Source organism: Panthera onca, chromosome D1, assembly GCF_046562875.1.
Source record: "Panthera onca isolate mPanOnc1 chromosome D1, mPanOnc1 haplotype 2, whole genome shotgun sequence".
NCBI classification, from domain to species: domain Eukaryota; kingdom Metazoa; phylum Chordata; class Mammalia; order Carnivora; family Felidae; genus Panthera; species Panthera onca.
The window spans coordinates 10,928,364-10,950,061 of NC_138348.1; the positions used below are offsets into that span (position 1 = coordinate 10,928,364).

General features: G+C 41.0%; 1 protein-coding gene across 1 annotated transcript; it reads right to left on the reverse strand.

The window, feature by feature from the left end:
* Positions 1-1,863: 1,863 nt before the first annotated feature.
* Positions 1,864-12,647, reverse strand: LOC132661817 (high affinity immunoglobulin epsilon receptor subunit beta). The gene is made up of 7 exons (XM_060606770.3): positions 12,374-12,647; positions 11,199-11,322; positions 10,529-10,663; positions 8,418-8,474; positions 7,313-7,468; positions 6,869-6,967; positions 1,864-6,006 (listed from the first exon to the last, which is right to left on the reverse strand). Exons 1-7 carry the CDS (start codon positions 12,433-12,435, stop codon positions 5,908-5,910), a joined length of 732 nt encoding a protein of 243 aa, XP_060462753.1. The 5' UTR covers positions 12,436-12,647; the 3' UTR covers positions 1,864-5,907.
* Between the last annotated feature and the right edge of the window lie 9,051 nt (positions 12,648-21,698).

Consider the following 21,698-nt stretch of genomic DNA (forward strand, 5'->3'; position numbering starts at 1 on the left):
GCCAGAATCCAACCCAAAATGTTATCTGAGGCCACCAAAGAACAAGAACAGGAAATGAGCTGTTCTATCTGGGCACCTTTTTGCCACAGCTGAATGTTAGAGCCCAGAATCTCCCTTGATTATCCATCCCTCTCTTCCCTGTGTTTGTTTCAGATTGAGGCTTTTGCACTGTTTTCCTAGGAGTTCGTTCCTAATAGGTTAATAGTATGTGTTAAGATATTTCTCATCACCCAAGAGAAATGTTTTTATAAGTGGCCCTCCCAAGGCTCATCTGAAAGCATTTTTTTCTCTATAGCATCTCCCCACCTACTTCTCTGATGGTTTAGGGCTAAGACAATATCATCCTCTAATGTACATTTCATGCATTTCAATTTAGTTAGAAATATTCTATGTGAAGGCTGCTAATAATTACCTTCCCTGGTCCCTTCCAGGATCCCACACCCACTTTCTCCCACTAGAAATGACAAGGTATAGGTGAATTTTGTGAAGGACTTCTGAGAAGTTGGGATGGTGTGTCTCTTTTTGGGTTCAAGATTAGGCATCAATCTTTATGAATGCAGTATATCCTATTCACCATTTCAGGCACTTGGCTACATGATCTTTGGGCATGCATAATGAATTTGAAATAGTTATATTTCATATACCCATTTAAGAAATAAGAAAAATAACCTAAGATAAAATTCCCCAAGGTCAGAGAGTTGGTATCTAATGCAGCTACTGCAATTTGCTTCTGATTGTATTATATTCCCAAGTTCACATTCTAAACAATTCCTGTTCCTCGATATCATTCACCAAAACCCTAGGCAGGGCATCCCAGAGAGAAGCTGTTTGAGAGACATAAACTGAGCCCACTTGACCATTTGTGGAGTGAGTAGAGGTCTTCTGGGGCGGGGGGTGGAAATACTCATGAAACATAGCAACTATCAATGGACTTTCACACTCTTGCATATATAAATTCACCTCAACACTCTACATAAATCTGAAATTATGGATACAGTACCTTATTTTATCAGTGTTTTTTGTAGGTAAACCCAACCCTCATAGAATTGAATAATCTGGGAAATTTTATTTCTAAGACAATTTTCAGAAAGAAACCTTAGGTGAGCTTTTTGTCAGAAGAGTTGAGAACAAATATTATTGTTGCAGACACCTTGCTAGGACACACGTTAAATAGCATCAGATAGCACTGATTGCTTCTGCCATCCCAACTACAAACTTAATAATTGTGATTTACCAAAAGCACAGAAATATCAGTTAGAAATCTTTTGTCACCTCTTCAACAATTTTCTGATCATTTTAGATGGAGAGCCCGAAGTCCACAAAAGGAAAAGACTGTTCCCAGTTCACATTGCATAGCAAATAAATAAGAGTCAGGACCAACTTGTAACACGAGATTCATTTTTTTTTAATGCTTATCTTTCAGAGAGAGAGAGACAGAGTGTGAGCGGGGCAGGGGCAGAGAGAGAAGGAGACACAGAATTTGAAGCAGGCTCCAAGCTCTGAGCTGTCAGCACAGAGCCCGATGCGGGGATCGATCTCATGAACTGCCAGATCATGACCTGAACCAAAGTTGGATGCCTAACCGACTGAGCCACCGAGGCGCCCCAAAATGAGGTTCATGATAACAATTTCTTTAACCCTTTATCCCACCATTTATTGACAAGACATGGCTGACAATTGTTCTTACAACTGTTTTCTGTCCATAGGGTATTTATAGATTGTTCCATTTGATAAAACATTGATTAAAAAAAGAGGACTCCACACCCTGTTCTTGGTCCCAGGCAATTGAATTGGTGCTTTGATTCTCTGTCATCCTTGGTCAGACCCTCACCCTCAAACACAAATACAAACACAGATAAGAAATCAACTGAAATTATTTCAATTTATTGCACAAATACTAGTAATTGAGGATACATCAGGAAGATCACAAGTACACTAACAATTATTGATCACATACCGCATCACAGGGTAAAGTGGTTATGAAGCAAAAAATGAAGGCTGGATGAATAGGTGTGCATTAGGCAGTCTTCATGGAGTAGATGACTTTCAAGTTGAAATTCTTAGAAAGATAATTTGAAGCAATGAATGTGTGAAGAAGGCCAGTTGCGTGCTCAGGGTATGCCTGAAGTGGGCATATGATAAAAGGCAGGCAGGGGGCAGGACAACTATCAGAATGGTCTTGAGACAAAAATTGTGTCATATACACAGGAAAGATATAGTCAATAACATGGTTAAAATATGAATTGAGTTAGAGAAAGAATGATAATGTACAATTGTAAAGGATCCATTTCTCTTTTTTTTCATTTTTTTGCATTTTTTAAGTTTATTTTCATTTATTTTGAGAAGTAGAGAGCAAACAAGGGCAGGGCAGAGAGAGAGAGAGAGAGAGAAAATCACAAGCAGGCTCCACACTGTCAGCACAGAGCCTGACACAGAGCTTGAACTCATGAACCATGAGATCATGACCTGAGTCAAAATCAAGAGTCAGATGCTTAACCGAGTGAGCCACTCAGGCGCCCCGGACTGAATCCATTTCTAGGGGTCCTGGTAGACCAGGCTTTGGAGTTTGGATGGGAATATATATGCCATGGAAGCGATGTGATCAAGAATGGTGATACAATGTAACAAGCAACACAGTGAAAGGGTATATTTTCATGTTGCTATCAAATTTTGAGAAACACAATTTTATTTCAGAAAAATGAAAGTAGAAAACCCGAGGTCCTAAGGCTAGATTAAGCATACCAAGTGTGTGGTTATGTGATCACTTTTATGGCCTGGGGAAATTAATCTCTCCCTGTCACTTTTTAATTTTGGCAAAGTATATAAAACATAATTATTTTATTAATGACTTGTGAATAATGCCCCAAGATGACTCTTCTGACCCTCCACAGGACTCATCTGCTTAGGCTAAAGATGTGAATTATTTTTTCCTCCTCTTACTAACAAAAACATCCACAGCAATGTAATCATTTTGCTTATTTTTCTTTGTGATTTTTGATTCGCAATCTATTCTCTTACTTCTCATATCACATACACCTGCATTGTCTCTTTCTAAATGCTTCTGCAGATGTTCTGTTCACTTACTCACCACCAGCCCCTGGTTCAAATTTCTCTGCACCTCTGGCATTCATTCACCATTGCTACTTTCTCTCCCCATCTCTGTGCCTCACCTGGAGGCAGACTTCTCTCTTGCCTACCACACCCAGGACAAGACGTCTCTTGTAGACTTCTCTCTCACCCTGCCAGCAGATGCTGTCTGAGCTGGTGAGTTATTCTCTCTTTATCTGACCTCTCTCTACTTTGAACTACCTGCTGTCTACTGTTCCACAATGCACTTTTCTGACTAATTCTTGTATCTTCTACCCTAGAATTTTGTCCTTCCCATCACCCCTGTGATTATAGGCATGTGAAAGTTAACTTGGCTTCCCTTTTATCTCAAAATAATTCCCCCAGAGTATTAATCTGCTTCATTAATGATCTCTCCAATAATGACACCAAATTTCATTTTGACCAAAACTCTGTATTAGATGCCATCAGGCTCTCTCTACTGCATTTCTTTTTTGTCTCCTAAAAATAAAAGCCTAAGACTGAGCCTAATTTAGGTCTATAGGTGCTCCTCCCTCATCAATGCATACTTTTTTTGTGTGACAGGGAGAGAGAGAGAGAAAGCATAAGTGGGGGAGGGGCAGAGGGCAAGGGAGAGAGAATTCTAAGCAGACTCCACCAGTGAGGAGCCCAACTCGTGGCTCAATCTCACAACCATGAGATCATGACTTGAGCCAAAATCAAAAGTCAAACACTTAACTGACTAAGCCACCCAGGCACCCCTCATCAATTCATATTTCTGACTTCCTACATCAGATTCATCAATTCATATTTCTGACAATCCATGTTTCACACACACTTACCAGGTATTCTCCTTTGACCTTAGACCCAGTGACGGAATGTGTTTATCAACCAATCGCTTATCAAATCTTGTCTTTTAATTCAACTTGTTAACAACGTCTACCAATTTCTCTTTCACTCCATGTTTTAGGTATGACCATTTCTCTCCATCCCCACTGACTCCATTTAATCTCAAGTCCTCATTCATTTATTCTTCTTTCATTTCAAATTCCTCATTAAATGATCTTTCCATTTATGGTTTTCCTGTTTTTTTTACCCATCCATGTCACCAGATACTGAGTAACCTAGTAAAACTCCCCACTGCTCACTCATCATTCTGCAAACATTATTGAACAAAATTGTGTCCATGAATGTGAAATATGAATGATTCAGAAAATATACAGATTTTTGTGAGACTTTGTGTCTTTGAAAAAAATGTATGATCATTAAGGGGATGTAAAGTATTTGCATATGGAGGGGCACCTGGGTGGTGGCTCAGTGGGTTAAGCATCTGACTCTTGATTTCTGCTCAGATTCATGAGTTTGAGCCCCATGTTGGGCTCTGTGCTGACAATGCAGAGCCTGCCTGGGATTCTCTCTCTCCCTCTCTCTATACTCCTTCCACTCTCTCTCTCTCTCACTCCCTCTCTCCCCAAAATAAATAAATAACCATTAAAAATATTTGCATGTGGAAGTTGTATATAGTGTAAGGTGTGTGTGTGTGTGTGAGTATTTGGTTTGAAAAAAAATTATCATTTAGAGAAAAGAACAATTTTGACTGGAAAACCTTAAAGAATGAGGAGGGACTTAAAGTAGGGATTGAAGAAAGAAGAAATTCAAGCAAGCACAGAAGAGATGACAGAACGTTTCAAGTTGGGGTGCTGATGTGAGATGGTCAAACACAGTGTATTTAAGAGAGAAAATTGAAGTGGAATTAGAGAGTGGGGCCATTTGAGTTAGTTTTAAGTGTGTGTGTGTGTGTGTGTGTGTGTGTGTGTGTGTGTGTTCCCACAATAGACCTTTAATCCTGGCAGGTAAATTATTCCTAATGTCTTAATTTTACATATGAGAAAAACCAGATTAAGTAAAAAAAAAAATTAAATAACTTCCCACAACCCACTCAACTAATAAGCAATAGGCCTGGGATTCCAATGCATTTTCTAAGATCTGTGATCCTTCTAACATTCCATGTTGGACTCTCCACATAAGATCAAACATAAGCAGGAAGCATCCATTGCTAAGCTGATGTGATAAACATCCACCAAAATGATTAATAGAATAGAATTCTTTTCAAATTTCCATCTGACTATATTCCTATTGCTAATTATCTGCCAATTGGCCTCCTTCTCACCTCCAAATTCACCTTAAAGTAATTTCTTTCTTCTTCGCAACTCAACCTGGCACCTGACCCAGTGGTATATCTTCTCCGAATGTTCCCCCATCCACTCCATAAATACACTTTGAGCTCCCATGATATAGGAAACTGGGAAACATGAAGCGAAAGAGACAAGTGTGGAAAACTTAGAACACTTATTTGGTCCTCAGTATACATTTGCTGAATGGGCTTTGTCCTTTAGGTGCTTACAGTCCAGTAGGGGGACATATATCACGCACATCTGTAGCCCTTACGAACTCTGAAAAGGGCTAAGAACCAAACATGACCGAACTGTCAAAGTTTAACTCATCTCTCAACCAGACTTCCTCTTGTTTCCTCTATTTGCGCCATTATAGGCACAGAGTAAATGCTAACTGATTATTTGTTGACTTCCCACAAAAGTAGGTACGAGACAGCAATAGAAAACAAGAAAAATAGGAGTCAATCATATCTAAAAATGGGTGAGGCAGGGGGAGTCTAGGTGAGCAGAAACAACAGATAGAGTATTACCATCTGGAGAATAAATCTTAATGTAAAACTGGCAGACCATAGAGAGAATTGAAATTTTGTCGGTAGCCCCTTAAACAAAGATCTTGGTTTTTTCTAGACCTTTTGCTGTGAGTCAGAATGTTCTGAACACATAATTCTTATGAATCAGCAGGAGAAGATGTCTCCCCTTTGTCTTCCAACTCACTGTAAATTGGCGAATATATGTTTAATTCTTCATAAAGACGATCTTCTGGAATCTGATGAGGGAAAAATGATTTAATATTAATCACCAGGAATTTTCCACCACTAGACGACTTGTTTGAGAGATCTATCTCATCTCTTTTGACTTTCTGAGTGTCACTCTCTTTCTCATTACACTGTAATTATTACTTCCATCTCCAATAAACCAAGCCAGACTGGCTGGCCAAGTGGGCCCAGGAGAAATTACATCAGTCAATAACAAGCTGGTGAGACTACTGTGTCTGAACTTTGGTATATCTGCTGTCTTATTTATCTTTGGAGGCAAGTGATCAAAACAAAAAAAGGCCACCAGACTTGAATGCTTTGGCAAATGGACAGATGAAGGGAGTGTGTATCATCTGGAAGATTTGAGTCAGTGCTTGTGCAAGTATTGGTGAGTTCTTTTCATACATCAAAGGTATAATGGATGGGTAAGGCAAGCAGAAATGTAGTTGGTAATCATGAATTAGGAAGGAAAGAAAATTGAGCCTTCAGAGCAAGTAAGAAGGTGAAAGCCAAGAAAAAAGAGAGAGTAGGAACACATATGAGGGACCTATTCTGGAAGAGAAAATAAGCCCAGATACCTGGGAGGTTCCATCACATGCTACTTTCACATTTGTCTCTCATGCTCAACCCACAGCCTTTTCTAAAATTATGAAAACTCTACTTTCCTCATGCTCAGTCATGAGGATATACCCGGAGATTGGGGCTTTTACAAGTAGAAAAATGTGATTTAAAATACGAGATTTGGGAACCAAAATACTGAAACATGAAGAAATAATTTTCTAGAAGAAACGTTCCCAGAGATCCAGGCCGTACTTTTAAGATGAAGCTCAAATTCTTCAGTTTGTCATTCAGGATTATCAGGCCTCTACCTACCTTCTTTTTCTGGAATACTTCTCCAAGGCCATAGATCATGAGTGACACAGCACTACAAAACCCCAGGACGGTGAGAAACAGGATCATTGCCACGATCTCCTGTTGAACAATAACCAACAAGACAAGTGGAGTCACAAGGTAGGTGCCCTGAAAATGTGCTCCATTATAGCAGCCCCTGATTTCATCACCCCGTCAACGTGATCAGTCCCAATGAAGTGACATACGCTTGGGGACACCACACGATGGTCGTCCAGGCAGGTGACTCCAACCTCACAGAATTCAGCTGGGAAGGGGTCAGCAGCCAGCATCTCCATACATGCACCCCCAGAACACTACATTATGTGATAGAGGTTACAGCAGAGGATGGGGTTCACGGAAAAGGGAAAGAGAGCTCTTACTTGGATTGGGAGTCAGAATCTTAGCACTTCCACAAGAAATACATACGGTGGAAAACCAAGCCACAAAGCAGAAGTCATCTCCATGAGTTTCCTGGCAGTTGTAGATATGAGGCCAGCAACTCTTCAAGTTGATGGTCAGGATGAAGATTCCTATTCCTGCAACAATGCTGCTGACGGTGTTTGCTCCCAGGCTTCCCCACACCTGATGGTGAAGGACAACACTCAGACCTGGGCTTCCATCTGCCAGTGCATTCAGTAGACCTCCCTGCATTCTTACGGCTGGTTGCATCCAGTAAATTATGCCTTGGTTCCAAATGTAAATTGAAAAAGGAATGGCAGATCCTCTTTGCCATTCTTCTCCTAGTCTTCATGAGGAAATGCTTCTCTCTACTCAACCGGGCCCCATGTTGCCTCCTCATCTACCAGGTTTTTCATGCCTCATGAATCCAAGTGGGGAAACTGTTCATACACCCAAATACTCTGGCTCAGAGTAGAGCCAGTTCTACTCTGGTTGATGTACTCATTGTTTACTAAGCATCTATAACCTTCTTGCTAGGACTGTAGTCAGGAAGGCCCTTGTGGACACACATCATCTCTCCTCAAGCAGTCTCCTTAATCAGAAACAAATCAGGGGCGCCTGGGTGGCTCAGTCAGTTAAGCCCCCGACTTCGGCTCAGGTCACGATCTTGCAGTTCGTGAGTTCGAGCCCCGCGTCGGGCTCTGTGCTGACGGCTCAGAGTCAGGAGCCTGCATCTGATTCTGTGTCTCCTTCCCTCTCGGCCCCTCCCCTGTTCACTCTCTGTCTCTTAATAATAAATAAACGTTAAAAAAAAAAAAGGAAATAAAAAAAAAGAAACAAATCATCCATTTGATCATATGACTGTACTCACAAGGACAAGGCCCAGTGTGGGGATATTTCTTAAAACAAGTGTCAAGGTACTGATGCTTTACTGTCTTTTTAAGAAGACGATTGATATTGTAATGGTTATATTTTTAATGATTATATCCAACACAAAGTAGATTGGATAAAAAAAAAACCACATCCACATTCACTCATTATAGGGGAGATGATGGCACATCTCCCTCAAGACTCTTAAAATTCCATTTTTCTTATTTTCTCACAGATGGATAAAGACAGAATTGCAACTCACCAGATATATGGCATATTTCTTTTCAGACAGAATTGGAAAAAATCCGGAAATAGCAAACTGTTCAAAAGGAAGGAAGGGAGAAATAAAGTGAGTCTCTGTCTGTCTTTACTTCCCCTTTCTCCCCTATCCTCCAAATGTAAGGTTAAGTTGTGGGTACTCTATAAAGCTATGTATTAATATTTCCCATAAGCTCATCATTGTTGAGTTCTTATGTCCTATAGGGTGCTTCTCAAAATTAAGTGTGCATATGAATCATGTGACAGTCTTGTTAAAATACAGATTATTATTTTTTAATGTTTATTTATTTCTGAGAGAGAGAAAGAGCAGGGAAGGGGCAAAGAGAGGGGGACAGAGGATCTGAAGTGGGTTCTGTGCTAACAATGGGACTCTAACCCATGGACCACGAGATTATGACCTGAGGCGAAGTTGGACATTTAACTGACTGAGCCACCCAGGCATTCCCAGATTACTTTTTTTAATTGAAGTATATGTGACACACACACAATGATACATTAGTTTCAGGCATACAACATAGTCATTCGACAAGTCAATCCATTACGCTCTGGTCACCACAGGTATAGCTACCATCTGTCCCCGTACAATGCTATTACGATACCACTGACTATACTCCCTGTGCTGTGCCTTTTATTCCCACGACTGATTCCTTCCATAACTGGAAGTCTTTATTGCCCACTCCCTTTCACTCATTTTGACCATCCTCCAACACCCCTCCCCTCTGGCAACCTCCAGTTTGTTGTCCGTATTTATGGGTCTGTTGCAAAATGCAGACTTTTATCCAGTAGGTCCTGGAGGGGGCGTAAGATTCTTCATTTCTACCAGGCTCCCGAGTGATGCTTATCCTGACAATCCATGAGTTACTGTTGGAGTAGCAAGGTCCAGCAGACCTGGTACATGACTGTTGTAAAATGGCTCTCATTTTGTTGTAATTATCTGTTTGTATGAGCATCTTGTGTGTTAGAGTGTCAGCCCCTTTGGGCAAGAAGCATGTGTTTGTGGCATGCATATCTTGGGTCTCACGTAGGTCATGTAGACACAAAGTAATTATGAAGATGTACATGGGTAAAGATTTCTTGAAAATATAAATCAATAGCACAAATTAAAAACAATTTCAAAGGTTCAGAGTGTATGATGGGTAGAGAGACACCTAATAAGCGAAGTGTATGGGATGAAGGACAGTAGAGAGACGTGTCAAAATATGGCAAAGGTTCAAAAAGAGTCATGGAAGGGTGCCTGGGTGGCTCAGTTGGTTGAGCATCTGACTCTTGATGTTGGCTCAGGTCATGCATGATCCCAGGGTCATGAGCATGGAGCCTGCTTCAGATTCTCTCTCTTACTCTGTCTGTCCCTCTCCCCCACTTGTGCTCTCTATCTCTAAATAAATAAATAAATAAATAAATATTTTTTTAAAAGGAGATACAATGAGAAAGCACCTAAAAGAGTTTCCAGGACATAGTATGAGTTTATCAGATGCCCTTGGCCTTGTTTGACCTTGTCCTCCTCACCTCCTCAGTCTCTTCCTCCTGCCGTCACGAAGATAACTTGACTGACAAATAGTGTGAGGGATATTTTTCTGGAATTGGATTCTGAATGTTTATTTATTTATTTATTTATTTATTTATTTTGATGTTGATCTCTATTTTTGAGAGAGAGAGGAGACAAGAGGGAAAGGTGCAGAGAGAGATTGGGAGACACAATCTGAATCAGGCTCCAGGCTCAGAGGTGTCTACGCAGAGCCCGATGCGGGGCTCAAACCCAGGAACCATGAGATCACGAGCTGAGCTGAAATCGTACGCTTAACCAACTGAGCCACCCAGGCGCCCCTGGATTCTGAAAGTTTCGATTCATTTTTTATTAGCTAAATGTCCCTTGGGCAATTCATTTCACTTTTATTAATCTCAGGTTTCTCATCTGATAAAAGAGTACTAATGTGCTTACCCCAAGTGCTTTGTAAACTGCAATATGTGTGTATATATATATATATATATATATATACTCTAAATACTAGAATAAATAGTTGGTTAGATCTGATGTGGGCAAGAGAAAAGCTACAGGCAGTGTTATCTCAGAGGCAATTGTAGATGTTTACTCACAAACATTGCTCCCCAGAATGGGTAGCCTGCTTTAAATGATGAAAAAAAATCTTCCTTAAATTCGGAAACATTGATCGCAAAGCAGACGATCATTCCAAAACAAAGACATATCAAAGCAATCAGAATTTGTGTTACCTGTAGAAAAAGATGCATATGTTTTGTAAAATAAGAAGATATTTTTTCAAGACTGCATCAAAGTCCTTATGATGAAGGCCAAACATGAGAAATTGCTTGGGTGTCTTAAGCCATCCTGAGACAGAATTCAAATGCAATATTTTCTAGAATCATCAGGCCCCTCTAAGAATGGATACAGGCATGATCTGATGCAGGGATGGCCAATGCATTTCTCATGTGCCTCTATTTACATAGTCATGGTAGACATCAATAATTGTTCTTTCCATCGAGGTGCAGACAACAATTATTAATTTGATATTCATGATATTAACCCACCAGCAACTGACCAGTGTTGGCAGATCCTCTTTGCCATTCTTCTCCTAGTCTTCATGAGGAAATGCTTCTCTCTACTCAACCGGGCCCCATGTTGTCTCCTCATCTACCAGGTTTTTCATGCCTCATGAATCCAAGTGGGGAAACTGTTCATACACCCAAATACTCTGGCTCAGAGTAGAGCCAGTTCTACTCTGGTTGATGTGGGAAGATGTTCACTCACCCCCAGGAATTCCAGCTCCCTCCTCAAAAACCTCAGCCAGGTACGGCTTGGTGGGGCTGAGGCAGCCTCCTCCCGTAAGGCGTTATCATGGAGAGATACTTCCGAAAGTTCGATCTGGGGCACGCTGTATAGTTTAAGCAGAAATTCAGCCATGAGAAAATTCTCTCTCTGTGAAGTTCTCAACTGACAGGAATGGGGGGGCGGGGATTGACTATTTTTTCAAAAACAATCTTTCAGTGAAAGTCTTCATTATAATATATAAGAAACTGAGTCAAAGTTAGTGGCCAAGATCACTGTCTGGCTAGTGATTAGATGAACAAAATGGAACAAAAAATGAGCCAAGTCTTCTTATTCTTGGTGTGGGGTCACTACCAACTTCTTTCTCAGTGATCTACGTTGATAAATAAACATAAAAGCAAACAGACGCGTTTACCTATGTGTCTCTCAGTCTTTTTAACCCAGAAATGGACCTGAATATATTTTGCCAACGACACACTCACCATGTGCACAAAGGAATGGTTTTTAAGGGTTGGTTAAATCTCTATTCTTGTTTTCAGCCTCAGAGGAGGCTAACCAGAGCTACTGTCCCTTCTAAAACTTTGGAATATACTTAACATTTTGCAATAATATTCAGTCCAATATTGATTCCCAAAGTTCTGTCATCAGCCTCTCCTAAAATCTTTAAAAGGAAAGTCTTAATAACATGCCCATCTTCAGTATTCAAAGGAAAACTGAATTATGCACCTTCCCCGCCACCCCCTGTTTTCTCTCTAAACAGTGGGACAGGATTCCGTGGAAGGAGATTCACAAAGATTAAACCAGGGATGAGCCCAGGGTTGTTTTGAAAACTTTCTCTCCCTGAACACACCTCAGATGCAGAGGCAAGAAATCTCAATCTTCGTTAGTACGAAACTCCCCTACCTCAACCCCACAATATAAGGTCCTTCTGTGAGGAAGTTCACATTATTCCCAGTTCCCAAGCTGAGGGAAAACCTTCCTCCCCATCACCCAGAGAGAACGAACTACTGGCAAAGTATAGCAGATAGCTTCTTTATACTCGATGTATTCATTAAACCAGATGGGTCTGTGCCTAAATCCATGAATTGGCGTCTCCCCGGCACTGTCACTATCACTGGCCCACTGGGAACAGAAAGAAAACAGTAGCCTGTACCTACCTGGAGGGGCTTTGTGGCATTGGGAAAGCAAGACCTTCCCTGCTACTACTTTCTGTGTCCATTTTCTCATGAGCTGAGCGAGCCACCCGTGAAGAGTGCTGTTACGATGAGCCTTGGTGGGCTTCCTCTCGTCGTGTGCTCCAGATGGTCAGTGAGGATGGGTTGTCTCATGACCTTGATGACTATCTTCATACTCAAGGCATGTGTCCCACAGATAAGCTTCCCAGCTGATAAAGAGCAGTAGGTTTGTTTGTGGTTTTGTTATATCGAAGAACAAAACTGAGGGACTGAACAGGGACAAGTATGGAATGAGGAAATTTGAGACTCCTGGAGAATAGACCCGCCTGCGACCCGGACCATTTACAGAACCAGAAAGAACAAAAAACAAAAACAGTTGAGTGGAGACTGAGAAGGTGAGAGAGAACCACAGGACAGAAAGAGATGTTCTTCTCTTCTGGAGCTTTCTCTACTTGGCCGTTTCTGTGCCAGAAGATTTCCAAAGGTACCCTTGAGAAGCCTGTGTTCCCTGTTTATTTTTTTTAATTTTTTAAATGTTTATTTTTGAGAGAGAGAGAGAGACAGAGAGGGGAGGGGCAGAGAGAGGAGACACAGAATCCGAAGCAGTCCCCAGGCTCTGAGCTGTCAGCACAGAGCCCGACGCGGGGCTTGAACCCACAGGCTGTGAGATCACGACCTGAGCCAAAGTCAGGCGCTTAACCCACTGAGCCACCCAGGCACCCCGTCTTCCCTGTTTAAAGTGTACTTGCCTTCACGCACAAAGGCTGAAACACTGTCTGCAAGTGTGTCTTAGCCTCTGGATCTCTGAATTGGTCTCTGACTTCAATATTTATTGTCTTTCTCTCTCTTCCTGACTTTTGGACACTATATGTATGAGTCTGCAGCAGACAGGCTCCAAGACTGGACAGGAAGAATGCTGTGGGCCTTTCCTGATAGAGTGTGGCAGCTAAGTGTTCACACGAAAGACTCCACGAGCTGCTAAATGTTACACTGACTCTGCTGCTTTGATTTCTGTGATGGTGAGGATGCGGCCATGGAGAAATGAGGGGCGTGAACTTGGTAATAAATCTTATAGGCCGATCGAAGCAGCATCGGGCCGAGCAAGGTGTCTAAATTAGGGTCCCAGCTGAATGAAGGTGCTCATTTTAATAGCATAACTAGCTAGACAAATGAATGCACAGGTTAAGATTCACAGATCTGGGATGGTTTCATTTGAGTTTAACTACAGACATAACCCAGAGTGGCTCTTCCTTAAACTATGAGATACTACAAATTGCACCTCTAGTCAGTCACCTGCCAAGTGTCTCTGAGATGTGATAAAATCCCCCCTCATTCTCCAGGAAACTGAGATATGTGTGTGAACAGAGGACATTACATGATATACAAGCATAACTTTCATGACAGAAATTTACTAACCCATGTGCCATCTTCCCACTGTGCCTCTGGGAACCTGTGGACCTAACCAATGTCTTATTGGAATTAAGAAATAACACTCCTTCCATGTACCCCAATGTTTATAGCAGCACTTTCAACAATAGCCAAATTATGGAAAGAGCCTAAATGTCCATCAACTGAAGAATGGATAAAGAAGATGTGGTTTATATATACAATGGAATACTACTTGGCAATGAGAAAGAATGAAATCCTGCCATTTGCAGCAACATGGATGGAACTGGAAGGCATTATGCTGAGTGAAATAAGTCAATCGGAGAAGGACAGATATCATGTTTTCACTCATATGTGGATCTTGAGAAACTCAACAGAAGACCATGGGGGAAGGGAAGGGGAAAAAAATAGTTACAAGCAGAGAGGGAGGGAGGCAAACCACAAGAGACTCTTAAATACAGAGAACAAACTGAGGGGGGATGGGGGAGGAGAAGGGAAAGTGGGTGATGGGCATTGAGGAGGGCACCTGTTGGGATGAGCACTGGGTGTTGTATGTAAGCCAATTTGACAATAAATTATATTCATAATAAAATAAAATTAAATAAAATTAAATTAAATTAAAATAATAAATGTTTTGCAAATGGAAAGAAAGAGAAAGAAAGAAAGAAAGAAAGAAAGAGTATGTAAGCCAATTTGACAATAAATTATATTCATAATAAAATAAAATTAAATTAAATTAAATTAAAATAATAAATGTTTTGCAAATGGAAAGAAAGAGAAAGAAAGAAAGAAAGAAAGAAAGAAAGAAAAGAAAGAACACTCGTTTACTTACATATTTATCCAAAAAGGACATCAGGCTCTGGGTCAGGCACTGCTCTGTCACCGAGCATGCAGGGGTGGATACCATGGTCCCAGCACTGGCCCTACTCACCCTCACAAGCTAGCAGAGTAGGACGTAGATAAATGAGATCAGGTCTCCAATATGTCAGATGCCGCTGGAAACACAGGAGATTGTAACAACTCTACCTGATAAGGGCTACGCAGCGTTCAAGGAAGAGATTCCCTGAGCCAAGTATCATTTGAGCCAGGATTTAAAATTGCTTGCCTCTCCCTCAGTGAAATGAGACCACATCTGCTGGCAAATTGCCTGAAGAAATGCCTGTTGATGGTGTTTCCTGGGAGCCCGGAATAGTGCATGAGGCATGCAGCAAAAAATTAGAGACTAGGCTTGAGATTTAGACGGGAAATAAATGGAGGATGGTCTGTGGTGTTCGGACAGGATACTCGTTTGCAAGAATTTTCAATAGCAAAGTGCAGATCAGAAACAGAAGACATATCTGCGGGCTTCCAGACTGTTTCATATGTGGGTTTCACCAGCCCCCTCTTCCCACCGTTCTTGAGAGGCCTACCCTCTCCTGGACCCACATGTGGGTCTTTTCAGCACGCACTGTTGTCTTTCACAATCGTGAACATTGAAACCTAGGCCAACATGACTTTCCTGTTTTGGTGGAGGCAAAATCGTCCAGATGAGTTTTAATCATGCCTCTGCCTGAAAGGAAGAGATAATAGTTAAAGGTTTCCCGCAGGCCGTGCATTTCCACCTCCGGGCAGTGTATTTGCAGGCACTTTCCATCCATGCGACATCTTTTCCACGAGCGAAGCTTCTTCTCCAGGTACACACTACACACTGGATTTGTCTTTCCAAACTCAGAAGAAATTTGCTTTCAGATCCCATCTGAACAACTGTTTTCTCAAACTGAATGCTCAGTTTCCTTGAGATAAGTAGGCACCAGTTTGCATGTTACAAATGGAAAGTTGCTATCTCTTAGCGGGTATTTTCTGATACTCCCAAAGGAATTATTACAGCCTTATTCTCTCTGTCTCCCCCTACCCACCCTCTGGTTTCTACAACCCAGAGTATGGGTTCAGTAAATACAACAGAGGGATGCCTGGGTGGCTCAATAGGTTAAGCATCCAGCTTCGGGTCAGGTCATGATCTCGTGGTTCATGGGTTTGAGCCCCGTGTCGGACTCTGTGCTGACAGCTCAGAGCCCGGAACCTGCTTCGGATTCTGTGTCTCCCTCTCTCTCTGCCCCTCCCCCACTCACGCTCGGTCTCTCTTTCTTTCAAAAATAAACATTAAAAAAATTTTTTTTAAATAAATAAATAAATAAATAAGGATGAGAGGCCCAGAGAGGCCACAACTGACACCAAACTCCAGGATTCCCTGGGAAACTGGGAAGGAAAGGAAGGAAGGAAATAAGAAAATATTGTTCTTTTTAAATAAGAAAAACAGGCCAGGTGGCTCTAAAAAAAAAAGAAAACCTTTTTCTCTTCATTTACATGACTCCAGAAATGGGAAGAGAAAGATTGACACAGACTGCCTCAGGTGCTTAAAATCTCCTCGAACCCTTCTTTGAAATTGGAGCTTATCTGCCAGTCTGGGCCACTGAACTGCCAAGGTCCTGCACATGTTCATTCTTTATCTGCTCACACTCCTTCCAGCTCCCCAAATGGCACTTTCACAGGGAAAATCATACGCATGTAATATATTTGTTCTCTCGTGACCAAAAACATCTGCTTAGTGGGGAGAATATGAGACACCTAGAATCATGGGCAAGGGGCAGACATCAACTCGTATTCCTCGTATGGATGATGAGCTTGTGAGATTTCCTGAATCCTCTGCCTTTCCCGCTGCCCTCCTAAAATAACTATATTGGGATATTTGCTCAAATTCATTTTTTACTGTTTTCAGTATTATTCCAAACTTTTCACAATTTCCTATTCTTTATCGGCTTATTGGTGAAAATGTAATTTTTTTAATGTTTGTTTATTTTGAGGACAGGAGGGGCAGAGAGAGAGGGAGAGAGAGAGAATCCCAAAGCAGTTTCCGTGCTGTCAGTGCAGACCCCCACCTGGGGTTCAAGCTCATGACCCGGGAGATCATGACCTGAGCCAAAATCAAGAGTCGGATGCTTGCCTGATGGAGCCACCCAGGTGCCCAGCAAACGTAATTTTATCTCCCAGTACCTTCCAAGTGTGGTATAAATTGCCTGTCAATCCTCTTTTTCCCATTGCTAACCCTGGAGAATAAGGTAGCACAGATTATTTCCTGGATCACCTGTCTGCCCTTGTTCCAGTCTGGACTGGTTGCCTCTAAGCATGTCCCACTGCGGTCATCGTAGTACTTTCCATTGCCCTGTCTGACACTGGGTTCCCTATTTCCTTGATCCCGTGTGTTTCTCTTGCTTAGTGTACCATTGCAGGTTGGTAGTGTTAACCTTAAAGAACAAAAACACCGAAAACAAAGACAAAACAACAGCCAGTTGTTCTAACAGCAAAATGAGTTTGCTCAGGAATAGCAAAGGAATTTGCAATTTGAGACAAGCAAAGTATGGCAACCTGCAGGCGAGTCCAAAAAGACCAGGGAAGCTCAGCTTTTATTAGAGTTCAGAAGGAAAATAAGGAGGATTATTCTGTACAAGAGTTCATTGGTGAAAAACAAGGATTTGAGGTTGTGGTGGCTTTTCACTGGCTGCAGGCAGAGGTGAGTGCATCGTTGCACGGACAAGGAGAAATCTTTCTTCTTTTTCTTAAAAGCAGAAAATAATTTTTATGTTTATTTTTGAAAGAGAGAGAGAGAGACAGAGTGTGAGTGGGGGAGGGGCAGAGAGAGAGGGAGACACGGAATCCGAAGCAGGCTCCAGGCTCTGAGCTGTCAGCACAGAGCCCGATGCGGGGCTCAAACCCACGAACTGTGAGATCGTGACCTGAGCCGAAGTAGGATACTTGACCGACTGAGCCAACCAGGCGCCCCAGAAGATAAAATTCTATGTGAAAATATCCTCTCTTGCTAAACTAATTCTTACCTTCCTTCCTCCTGCTGGTAAGGCAGGCTGGGGTGAGGAGGTGGGGGTTGGGGGGGGGGGGGGGAGTGGTGTGTGTGCGAGAGCGCCCCCTGCAGGGCTCCCTAGCTCCGTTTTCAATTTACTCATGGTCGGGGTAGAACACACTCTCCAGTTACGAGCTGGGAAAGGGTACCTGGGAGATAGGGTTTTTGGGATTTTGCTAGCCTGAACATTTCCTGTTTTACACCCTTGTACTTGATTGAATTCTAAAGAGGCATAGAGTTTGAACGGGAAAATATTCTTTTGCTCAGAATCATTCACTCTATTTTCTTCATCTATAGTTCATTTTAGCAATTCCAATGTAACTTTTAATTACAAATATTTGTATGTGCCATGTATTTTCTCTCTAGAGATTTGTGTAATATCTCTTCACCCATAGAGGTGAAAATACATGATGTTTGGATTTAATGTAAATCTTACACATTAATTTTACTGGATAGTCAGGGGCCATTTTTGAACTGGAGACCCACCTGTGTACTTTGTTATAAAAAAAAAAAATTATCCATGTATTTTTTTTTGATAACTTCCTCATTTAAAAAGCCTGTTTCTTTCATCTTTGTGGGCCGCTTATTAGGGAGATGGCAGACATCCAGAATTTGTCTCTATTTTCATGTCCTTCTCACATGTAGAATACACTCATTCCAGCCCAATGGCTTAACTCATTCCAGCATCAACTCAAAAATCTTAATGATGTGGAAAACCAAGGCAGAAGGAAAAAATTTTCCTCACAACTTACAGCCATTGACAAGTCCTTAAGAGAGGCAGAGTGACCTTTGCCTGGGAGCTCAGCTGTCTTAATGATGACACTTTGCTAAGGGCAAAAGGGAATCTCAGCTTAACATTATCCTGACCCCCAGGATCCCAAGTCTACTTTAACATATAAAAATGCCTTTGAGGGGCGCCTGGGTGGCTCTGTCGGTTGGGCGTCCGATTTCGGCTCAGGTCATGATCTTGCGGTCCATGAGTTCGAGCCCCGCATCAGGCTCTGTGCTGACTGCTCAGAGCCTGAAGCCTGTTTGAAGTTCTGTGTCTCCCTCTCTCTCTGACCCTCCCCCGTTCATGCTCTCTCTCTGTCTCAAAAATAAACGTTAAAAAAAAATAAAAAAAATTAAAAAATTAAAAAAAAATAAAAAAATAAAAATGCCTTTGAAAACTTCTTTATCTCTACCCCCTCCCAAGACATATTTTGGCAATCATACTCCAAGCTTATGGTCCCCTCATAAACATCTGAAGTGTCTCATGACTGAGTTTTTACTAAACAGTAATAAATTATCTTTTCCTAACAATAGCTAGCCCCCTCAAGGTCCTGGAAACCTTGTTTCCAAAATTCCTTAGAGACTTAGGCTGTCCCTAACCCCTTCCCAACCTGAATGTATATAATCAGTCACCCGTCACAAACCCAGTACAGCTCTTCCTGCCCAAGGTCTTGTCCCCATGCTTTAATACAAACACCTTTTTGCACCAAAGACGTCTCAAGAATTCTTTCTTGGCCATCGACGCCGAATCCCAACACTTCAAGCCACATCATTAAGTCCCGAGTCTCAGCTAAGCAACATCTACATCAGATATGGTGAGACAATTCATCTAGAGGCAAACACTTTTATGGACGACTCCGGTTCATTTTTAATCAGTATCAAATTGTGACAGTTTATCTAACCCTTTCTTGGGTTGTGGCTTTATTTTAAATGTTTGACTTCATGAATTATTGTTCAATGGAAATAGGGACAAAATGAGTCTACAACTTATAATTTTATCTCTTAAGGTTTTTAAAAATTTATTTATTTACTTTGAGAGTGAGCAAGTCAGGGAGGGGCAGAGAGAGAGGGAGAGAGAGAGAGACTAAGGATCTATACTGATCTTTAAAAAGGAAAGAAAATTTCCCCTACTTGTAGATGCACATATAGTGAAAAATGAGCAAGATCTTGAAAGGAAAAATCATACAATTAAGGAGAATAACTGAAAACTATAAGACATTAATGAAAGAAATTGAAGAAGACAAAATTAATAGAAATATATTCCATGCTCATGGACTTAAAGAATTATACCGTCAAATGTCTGTACTACCCAACAATAATTATACCGTGCAACTAAAACAATGTGGTATTTTCACAACAACAACAAAGTTCCTCAAAGAGGAAGTTCTGGATAGATGCTTGAATGTTTGTGTGCTACAATATAGTACATAAATTTCTAGAATTATTAGCTTTCTAAAAAGACGATGATGATGATGATGATGATGATGATGATGATGTCATTCTCTATAAAGTAAATTACAGATGTATTAAATCATCATGTCTCCATGGACTTGAGGTAAGGAAGGGTTTCTTGCACAAAACACGAAAGGCATAAATCATAATGAAACGTTGAGTAAATACAACTATAACAAAAACGTGGGGTGGAAACGTAACAACAGCTAACAAAAACATCAAAATAAAACAAAACAAAATCAGAATGGGAGAAGATATTTGCAACAAATGCTGTTGAACAATACAATGTATGTGTTCCTGAGACTTTCAGTTCCAGAAATAGGCTAAATTTCAGAGGTGGTTGGGTGAGAGTTCGATTTCTATTTTCTGAAATTCTCTTACATCGCCTTCAGTTTAATACTGAGGTTAGTTTTTGCCACGACCACTAGTAGCTACTCGTTCCAGCTGCATCTTAATTCACAAATACGTTCCTCATATTTTACATTTGTCAACAAAGACTCCAACTTAATGATGATGGTTCCACAACTGAATCAAGCCTTGGTCCAGGAACATTTTATGGGCTGAGAGAGTCACAAATGGAAGTGTTCTGATGGATCTGGATCTATCATGGTGGAGCCCAGGGTAAGGTTCACTCCCCCAAAATCTCAAGGTTGCCATCAATCTGGGGATAGCTAGAATGAATGCTGGCTAGTCAATCACAATATCCACTACAGGATGTCAAAATCCTGTAGCGATCCTGTTTTGATCAAAATTTGTTAGCCGTTATCTTTGGCAAAATGCAAAGAAATGATTTATTTATTTATAACATATTAGAGGAGAAAAATAGAATTAAATAATGAAAATGTTGATACAAATGTTACTACAAATACCTTTCCTTCAACTGAAGTTTGTTGCCTTGTGTACTGTATCAGATTCCTAACCAACCTTTCCTCCACTAACTCCTTCCACAGGAGATCTCTAAATTTCAAGTAAGTGCATGGCTTGTCCATATTTATCCAGTGGTGTGCTGGTGGATATTCAACAACTGGCTTTCCAAAGCTAGAGGGTGGGGTGGGAACGTGACTTGTGGCTTCTACCAATCTCTGAGGTGTAAATACTACCACCATAGCCAATTGTCAGCTACCAAAAATATGTTAACTTGCGGTCCCTGCAAATTTAAAATCAGCTCTCACAAGTCGATATAAGCCCGCTCAACACCACTGCAGAAATTTTCAACTGCTTCTGAAGACTCCTAGAGTTGCTCTGTCTTATGGTCTCCTGTGAAGCGTGTGCTTTTTCTCTCTCCAAAGTTTTATCTTGCCATCTTTCCCACACACATCAAAGTTAGATACACTAAACTCTCCTGTTAGTTCCCTGGATATCCCCAATTCTCTTCAGCTGAAAGACATTTGCATGAATCCCCCTTCATCGTGCAAATTCTAGTAATCATTAAGACCTCATTTTAGAAGAAAAGTCTTCTAAAAAAATGATATCCCCTCTAACCCAGGTTAGAAATTCTCCCTATGTCTTCCCAAGATTCCTATATTTTTCCTACCACAGCCCTTATTACTGCATGTTGTAATTACACATTTCCATTGGGTCTAAATCCCCCACTATGAGCAACCTGAGAGCAGAGACTATATATCATTCTCTATTGCACATCAAACTTTTCACACAGCGCATGCACATAGTAGACATTCCCTAAATATTGCTGAATGGATTAAAAAACATAATATATATATATATATATATATATATATATATATATATATATGATATATATGATATATATAATATTGGTCCAGGGACCAATATTATATAATGAGT

Bases quoted from the DNA above. Each gene is read 5' to 3' on its own strand.
- LOC132661817 (XM_060606770.3), bottom strand. From the start codon at position 12,435: ATGGACACAGAAAGTAGTAGCAGGGAAGGTCTTGCTTTCCCAATGCCA. The intron at 6,968-7,312 runs GTATGTATTTCT...ATTGTTCAACAG, and splicing joins TTGTGGCTTGGTTTTCCACC to GAGATCGTGGCAATGATCCT. The intron at 6,007-6,868 runs GTAGGTAGAGGC...TTCCCTCATCAG, and splicing joins AAGTATTCCAGAAAAAGAAG to ATTCCAGAAGATCGTCTTTA.